This window comes from Megalobrama amblycephala, linkage group LG3 (assembly GCF_018812025.1).
Source record: "Megalobrama amblycephala isolate DHTTF-2021 linkage group LG3, ASM1881202v1, whole genome shotgun sequence".
Lineage (NCBI taxonomy): Eukaryota > Metazoa > Chordata > Actinopteri > Cypriniformes > Xenocyprididae > Megalobrama > Megalobrama amblycephala.
This window is the reverse complement of record NC_063046.1, coordinates 59,233,697-59,242,443: the sequence shown is the minus strand read 5'-3', so window position 1 is coordinate 59,242,443 and position 8,747 is coordinate 59,233,697. Positions and strand designations below refer to the sequence as shown.

Sequence of the window (8,747 nt, the reverse complement as noted above, 5' to 3'; positions counted from 1 at the left end):
CACTGAGGAAAGCAGTATCTTTGTCTTTGTCTTTTAAAAGTTAAGGGGATTTCCCACTTCCTTGTTCTGACTCACTCATGAAGACAGTCTTTGCCGCCATCTAATGGCGTAATAATGTAACTTTCACTGAAGTCCTGACATCACAATCACTAATGGACCCTTTCTCAATACCAAATATGGCATATTGTTTATATAAAATAACATTTATTGAACAACAATATTTAAATTAACAACAATAGCCATTATAAAAGACAACAGGAAATAAACACAAGGAAACAATTCAGTCAAATGTACAAAAACAGCGCTCTAGTACAGGATTTAATTTAAATATAGCCTAAACATAAAGTTATGAAACTTTATTTTCCCCTTAACCCAAATCGATTTGCTCTGGAACAAGTAATAGATTAATAAGTCCAAAGATTGCCAGTTTGATATACCCCAAATGGATTATATCCCATGTTTAAACACTATCTACATAAGAACCAGCGGCAAATTCCCAAAGGTCTGGCCAAGATTAAGCTGTTCTCTGCGGGTACATGAGCGCTGAACGCCCGCTGACCACCTGGAGCTCACATCTGCGAAAACGTCTAAAATTGTAAAATAGGTGCTATGTTTATATGAGTCACATATTTGAGCTCTAAATAACAACATTCTCACCTAAAAAACTCTTAAAACTACATTTCGTGACACAGCAACTGTAGTATTTTTTTAAAAATGATGGATTTTCTCGACTGCCATGACAGTCGCCTCAAGCGAGTGATACAAACGGTGAAACGGTTCCAGTGCTGATACTGGGGGAATATCGCACGGCTCTCAGCCAATCAGATTCGAGAACCAGAAAGAACTATATATATATATATATATATATATATATATATATATATATATATATATATATATATGTATATATAAATTCTTCCATCACATAGAAACCATAGAAAACAGTTTTATTTTAAATTGTAATAATATTTCAGTATTGATGCTTTTACTGTATTTTTATCAAATAAAGCCTTGATGAGAATAAGAGACTACTTTCAAGGACATTAAAAAAAATCATAATTATTTCAGACTTTTGTAGTGTATGTACATATCGCACTTTGAATAACTTTTAGAACCATCCATTTAAATGAAATGTCCACTGTCCAATGTCCATTTTGTACTTCATTACAAAACTACAACATCATGACACACACAAGCACTTCAGTGTCAGCCATCACATGATGTCCTGATAAATACAGAGATGTCAGTCTTGTTCTGTAGAGCTGCTGCTGTTTTCTTCCTCGTTCTCCTCCACATGCTCCTCCTGTGGTTTCTGCAGGTCTTTCTTACTACAGTCCTCCCAAACCTCCGTCTCAATGCACTCCTTCTGCTGCTCGCCGTCACACCGCGTCCTGCAGGGTCTGTTCCTGTAGTGCAGAAACAAGTCACAACTGAAATGGCAGTCATCTTAGACTTAACACTGACATGAATGGATGAAACATCACATCTATGAGATAGTTTTGGTTACCAATTTCATTGTAGAAATGTGCAATTCACAGCTTTTATTAGGATACTGATATGACTGAACATCTCATGTGAGATTAAAACATGTTTATCATGTAAACAGAGGAACTTAACGTACGTTTTGACATAGTAAAGTGTTAGAAATACAGCAAGCATGACTGCAATGGTCACTGTGATCAGCAAGGCAGCCGGAACAGCTGCAAATCAGAAAAGAGAAAACAGTAAATACAAGAAGATTTGGATTTAAAGTCACCATGAAAGTCACCCCAACAATCCAATCAATTCCTGATGAACAAAATTAAGTCCCGCCCTACATTTCACTCGGATACATCACAATAGGGACCATTGCAACTTCCATTTCACGCGGCCGACTTTACTTCAGTATTGTGATGTGTTTTCTGAGTGAAACTGAATATTGATTGAGAAAAATGAGGAATTGATTGGATCTAGAAAAGTAGGCATTCCATTCAGCTGGTTGAGTTCACAGAAGATTGACAGTTGGGATGTTCTACACAAAATGTCAAAACAACGTCATCAGAGAAGGAAGGCCATTTTGAGATTTTGAATCAAGAATTTTTTTTTTTAACTTGCATGGATGAATTGTTTACCACAAGACTAGCATTGAATTATATAGGGTCGATTTTGATTTCATGCTGACTTAAACTGAACAATAACTGCTGTCACATGCTCATATAATGAAAACAGCAGGCGTTTACCATTCATTGGGGTGCCGCTCATGGGCAGATGTTTCCAGCCTTTGTCCATGTGGTTAACGGAGGGACTGCGAGAAGTAGGCGAGGAAGAAAGGGAACTGAGAGGAGATGATGGGGAAGGTTGTTTAGAAAATGGGGTTTTCCTCAGATGAACTCCGGCTTGAGCAGTGGGGAAAACAGATGAATGTGTTGTGATTGGCTTTCTTGTTGTCCTTTGGTCAATGGTTATGGCAGCCTGGTTTTGTGCCTCAAAATCTGCAAACAGAATCAATTCAGGCTTGTTACATAACAGACAAACGTGTCTCAGTGGATACATTAACCTGAATCATGCATTTGCCAATTCATCCCATTCACTGCCTTCCGTTTTATCACATCCCTGGTCCTCATAGGAAACCAATCTGTGATGATGTCACATCCAGAATTTCCTATTTCCTTGGCACACTAAAACTTTGTGTTGATTTGATGCCAAATGACACAAACTTGGAGTACATAAAAAAGAAAAAAAAGTGTTTCAGAAAGTTGGACCCAGGTATTAATTTGCGATTATTGGGACTCATTCACTAACCACATATATGCACATATTTTTGCTTAAAATCTGTGTATGAACTTTAATCATTCATCATTACATTTACATTAAAATGTATCCTAAATTTGCTCTAAAACTCAGCACCAGATGAAACCACATGCTCGCAAAAAAATCACATACTCAGCCTTAGAAACTAGAAATTTTAAAAAGCCAGTTTTAACGGGTGACTTTGCAAAAGTATGAATTGTTTCTGAGATTATTTATGAGCAATAATTAATAAATCATATAAAAATGACACAGAACATGAAAGGTCCGAAACACCCATATAACTGTTATCTGTGTTTTAATTGGTTTCGAAAATGGCACACTTTGCTTTACTGTGAGAAATAAAGTCAGAATTACGAGTAATAAAGTCGGAATTGCGAGATATAAAGTCGGAATTGCGAGAAATAAAGTCGGAATTGCGAGATATAAAGTCAGAATTGCGAGAAATAAAGTCGGAATTGCGAGATATAAAATCGGAATTGCGAGTTATAAAGTCAGAATAGTGAGATATAAAGTCAGAATAGCGAGATATAAAGTCAGAATAGCGAGATATAAAGTCAGAATAGCGAGATATAAAGTCAGAATAGTGAGATATAAAGTCAGAATAGCGAGATATAAAGTCAGAATAGCGAGATATAAAGTCAGAATAGTGAGATATAAAGTCAGAATAGCGAGATATAAAGTCAGAATAGCGAGATATAAAGTCAGAATAGCGAGATATAAAGTCAGAATAGCGAGATATAAAGTCAGAATTGCGAGATATAAAGTCAGAATTGCGAGATATAAAGTCAGAATTGCGAGATATAAAGTCAGAATAGCGAGTTATAAAGTCAGAATTGCGAGATATAAAGTCAGAATTGTGAGATATAAAGTCAGAATTGCGAGATATAAAGTCAGAATAGCGAGTTATAAAGTCAGAATTGCGAGATATAAAGTCAGAATTGTGAGATATAAAGTCAGAATTGCGAGATATAAAGTCAGAATAGCGAGTTATAAAGTCAGAATTGCGAGATATAAAGTCAGAATTGTGAGATATAAAGTCAGAATTGCGAGATATAAAGCCAGAATAGCGAGATATAAAGTCAGAATTGCGAGATATAAAGTCAGAATAGCGAGTTATAAAGTCAGAATTGCGAGTTATAAAGTCAGAATAGCGAGTTATAAAGTCAGAATAGCGAGATATAAAGTCAGAATTGCGAGATATAAAGTCAGGACTGCGAGATATAAAGTCAGAATAGCGAGATATAAAGTCAGAATTGCGAGATATAAAGTCAGAATAGCGAGTTATAAAGTCAGAATTGCGAGTTATAAAGTCAGAATAGCGAGTTATAAAGTCAGAATAGCGAGATATAAAGTCAGAATTGCGAGATATAAAGTCAGGACTGCGAGATATAAAGTCAGAATAGCGAGTTATAAAGTCAGAATAGCGAGTTATAAAGTCAGAATAGCGAGATATAAAGTCAGAATTGCGAGATATAAAGTCAGGACTGCGAGATATAAAGTCAGAATAGCGAGATATAAAGTCAGAATAGCGAGATATAAAGTCAGAATTGCGAGATATAAAGTCAGAATAGCGAGTTATAAAGTCAGAATTGCGAGTTATAAAGTCAGAATAGCGAGTTATAAAGTCAGAATAGCGAGATATAAAGTCAGAATTGCGAGATATAAAGTCAGAATAGCGAGTTATAAAGTCAGAATTGCGAGATATAAAGTCAGAATAGCGAGTTATAAAGTCAGAATTGCGAGATATAAAGTCAGGACTGCGAGATATAAAGTCAGAATTGCGAGATATAAAGTCAGAATAGCGAGATATAAAGTCAGAATAGCGAGATATAAAGTCAGAATTGCGAGATATAAAGTCAGAATAGCGAGTTATAAAGTCAGAATAGCGAGATATAAAGTCAGAATTGCGAGATATAAAGTCAGGACTGCGAGATATAAAGTCAGAATAGCGAGTTATAAAGTCAGAATAGCGAGTTATAAAGTCAGAATAGCGAGATATAAAGTCAGAATTGCGAGATATAAAGTCAGGACTGCGAGATATAAAGTCAGAATAGCGAGTTATAAAGTCAGAATAGCGAGATATAAAGTCAGAATTGCGAGATATAAAGTCAGAATACCGATTTATAAAGTCAGGATTGCGAGATATAAAGTCAGAATTGCGAGATATAAAGTCAGAATAGCGAGTTATAAAGTCAGAATTGCGAGATATAAAGTCAGGACTGCGAGATATAAAGTCAGAATTGCGAGATATAAAGTCAGAATAGCGAGATATAAAGTCAGAATAGCGAGATATAAAGTCAGAATTGCGAGATATAAAGTCAGAATAGCGAGTTATAAAGTCAGAATAGCGAGATATAAAGTCAGAATTGCGAGATATAAAGTCAGGACTGCGAGATATAAAGTCAGAATAGCGAGTTATAAAGTCAGAATAGCGAGTTATAAAGTCAGAATAGCGAGATATAAAGTCAGAATTGCGAGATATAAAGTCAGGACTGCGAGATATAAAGTCAGAATAGCGAGTTATAAAGTCAGAATAGCGAGATATAAAGTCAGAATTGCGAGATATAAAGTCAGAATACCGATTTATAAAGTCAGGATTGCGAGATATAAAGTCAGAATTGCGAGATATAAAGTCAGAATACCGATTTATAAAGTCAGAATTGCGAGATATTAAGTCAGAATGCCAATCATGGATCCATAACAATGGCATCTAACAATTATTCACAGTCAAGTCAAATATTTTACCTGTTGAATTGAAGCAAAACACATCAAATTGTGATCCGGGTTTCGCCCGCCACACGACAACCCCAGTCTTGCCATTGCCACAGATCTGTTTAACCTGAACTCGGGGAACAACAGCGATTTGCTCGTCAACCCACCCGAACCTGAGATTTAAAAAGGAAAATGTTGATTAAATTGATAATTTAATGTGTTAATAATGTAATGGTCAGTTCAGCATTATATATTGTCTTTACCTGCATGTCTCCAGACCGTGTTTCTGGGCCTCTGTCACCTGCGCTTTGCTTGCAATAGTCAAACCAAGACGCTTGCAAAGATCTCTGGCTGCAGATGCATTTAAGGCGTATTTATCTCCAATGGAGACTTCAGTAACACCGGAGATGGCTTGTTTAGGGTGCACTGTCAGTCAGAGGAAGAAAAAAGAAATTACGAAATTATGGTTGGTTAACAACCATTTCATACAATAAACTGTTAAAGATGAGATAAAAGTTGTAAAATCACCAAATATTCTAACATTCATTTATAAAATAATTCGGCATTCAATATAGACATCTTATTAAAAGAAATAGTACACATCCAAAGATAATTAAGATAAATAAATGCCCTTACCTTTTACTAAATGGATGTCAAAAGATAGACTAGACATGAACAAACTATTAAGAAGCATCATCATCATCTTCATCATCCAGACTCTTGCCATGGTCCTGCTCACTCTGAGTTTCTGAGCGAAGTGTGATCGGTGATGTGGTCTCAGTGCCAAGAGCAGAGGTTATAGGGAGGCTAAACTCCCCAGGGGAGCGGCCTGTGCGTAGAGGGGCGGTTATTGCACAAATGACCCGTACAAAGTGTCATGACCAAGCAGACGCAGTGGGGAAGAGGAAACAGGAGGTGCGCTGGCATCTCTGATGAGGGACCGCGCTCTTCAGGAGTCTGGTTCAGGCCAAGGCGAGAATGTTTTCGCCATGAAAACACTCAGTGATGACTGAAGACCTGCTGACGCACTGCAGCGCAAAGCCAAACCTTTCCATCTTTTGTGTCATAGCAAGTGTAGTAGAAATCCGTAACCTATGGGAGGAAATCCATACGCCAGAGGCGTAAATATCAACTTTGGGTTGCACTTTATTATACAGTGTCCTTGTTACTGTAGTAATAACAGTAAATTATGCATAATTACATGCAACTATCCCTAAACCACACCCTATTCCTAATCCCATATAAGTATATACACTGTATACAGTGACAAGGGCTCCTTAAAATAAAGTGTGACCCAACTTTGTCTCAGATGTTTTTATGTGTTCATAATTATGGCATAAACAGCTGAAACCAAATCATAATTATGACAAAAAAATGAAATTATGAGATAAACTGATCACTTTGGAAGCCCATTTCCACCACATAAGAAAACAAAATCATAATTATATCATAAATGCAACATAAAAAGTCAAAACTATGAGTTTAAAAAGTTCACATTATACATAATTGCCATAATTATGACATAAAATGTAAAAATTATGAGATACAAAGTCATAATTATTACAAAAAAAAATGAAATTATGAGATACTAAGTAACAGTCAAAATTATGACAGAAAAAGTCAAAATTATGATATAAATTCATAACTATGACATAACAAGTCGAAATTATGAGATACTAAGGAAAAGTCATAATTATGACAAGAAAAGAAACAAGAAAAAATTATTTGGTATTCATAATTGTCATAAAAAGTCAAAATTATGACAAAAGTCAAAACTATGAGATTAAAAAGTCATAATTATGACATGGAAAAAAGCATAAGAAAAAAATCATGCTTTGGTAAATCATAATTATCACAAACAGTCAAAATGAGATTAAAAAGTCACAATTATGAGATAAAAAAATTGAAATTATGAGATAAAAAGTCATTATGACACAAGTCAAAATTATGAGATAAACTGATCACTAATGAAGCCCATTTCTGTCACACAAGAAGAAAAAATCATAGTAAATCATAATCAGTCAAAAATATTAGATTAAAAAGTCATAATTATGAGATTAAAAGTTGAAACTATGAAATAAAAAGTCACTACAAGTCAGAATTATGAGATACTAAGTAATAATTGTGAAAAAAGTAAAAGATTATGAGATAAAATGACAATTATTACAAAAAGCTGAAATTAAGAGATACTAAGTAAAAGTCAAAATTTTGAGATACTAAATCATAATTATGAAATAAAAAAAAAAACAAGAAAAATAATGCTTTAGGAAATCATAATTGTCATAAAAAGTCAAGACTATGAGATTAAAAAGTTCAGATTATACATAATTGGCATAATTATGACATAAAATGTCAAAATTATGAGATACAAAGTCATAATTATTACAAAAAAAATGAAATTATGAGATACTAAGTAACAGTCAAAATTATGACATAAAAAGTCAAAATTATGATATAAATTTATAACTATGACATAAAAAGTCGAAATTATGAGATACTAAGGAAAAGTTATAATTATGACAAAGAAAGAAGCAAGAAAAAATTATTTGGTATTCATAATTGTCATAAAAAGTTACAATTATGACAAAAGTCAAAACTATGAGATTAAAATGTCATAATTATGAGATACTAAGTAAAAGTCATAATTATGACATGGATAAAAGCACAAGAAAAAATCATGCTTTGGTAAATCATAATTATCACAAACAGTCAAAATGAGATTAAAAAGTCATAATTATGAGATAAAAAATCAAAATTATGAGATTAAAAAGTCATTATGACATAAATCAAAATTATGAGATAAACTGATCACTAATGAAGCCCATTTCTGCCACACAAGAAGAAAAAATCATAGTAAATCATAATCAGTTGAAAATATGATATTAAAAAGTCATAATTATGAGATTAAAAATTGAAACTATGAGATAAAAAGTCACTATGACACAAGTCAAAATTATGAGATAAACTGATCACTAATGAAGCCCATTTCTGCCACACAAGAAGAAGAAATCATGGTAAATCATAATCAGTCGAAAATATGAGATCAGTAAGTCATAATTATGAGATTAAAAGTTGAAACTATGAGATAAAAAGTCACTACAAGTCGGAATTATGAGATACTAAATCATAATTATGAAATGAAAAATAATGCTTTAGGAAATCATAATTGTCATAAAAAGTCATAATTATGAGATAAACTGATCTCTAATGAAGCCCATTTTCACCACACACACACACACACAAAT

General features: G+C 33.8%; 1 protein-coding gene across 1 annotated transcript; it reads right to left on the bottom strand.

Annotated features, from left to right (window-relative positions):
* Positions 1–284: 284 nt before the first annotated feature.
* On the bottom strand, positions 285–6,294 carry lyve1a (lymphatic vessel endothelial hyaluronic receptor 1a). Its single transcript, XM_048186293.1, has 6 exons — positions 6,139–6,294; positions 5,766–5,928; positions 5,536–5,675; positions 2,220–2,471; positions 1,622–1,700; positions 285–1,406 (listed from the first exon to the last, which is right to left on the bottom strand). The coding sequence occupies exons 1-6, from the start codon at positions 6,227–6,229 to the stop codon at positions 1,244–1,246; spliced, it is 888 nt and encodes a 295-aa protein (XP_048042250.1). The 5' UTR covers positions 6,230–6,294; the 3' UTR covers positions 285–1,243.
* Between the last annotated feature and the right edge of the window lie 2,453 nt (positions 6,295–8,747).

Bases quoted from the DNA above. Each gene is read 5' to 3' on its own strand.
- lyve1a (XM_048186293.1), bottom strand. From the start codon at position 6,229: ATGGCAAGAGTCTGGATGATGAAGATGATGATGATGCTTCTTAATAGT. The intron at 5,929-6,138 runs GTAAGGGCATTT...TCTGACTGACAG, and splicing joins TGACATCCATTTAGTAAAAG to TGCACCCTAAACAAGCCATC. The intron at 2,472-5,535 runs GTAAAATATTTG...TTCTGTTTGCAG, and splicing joins GTTTTGCTTCAATTCAACAG to ATTTTGAGGCACAAAACCAG.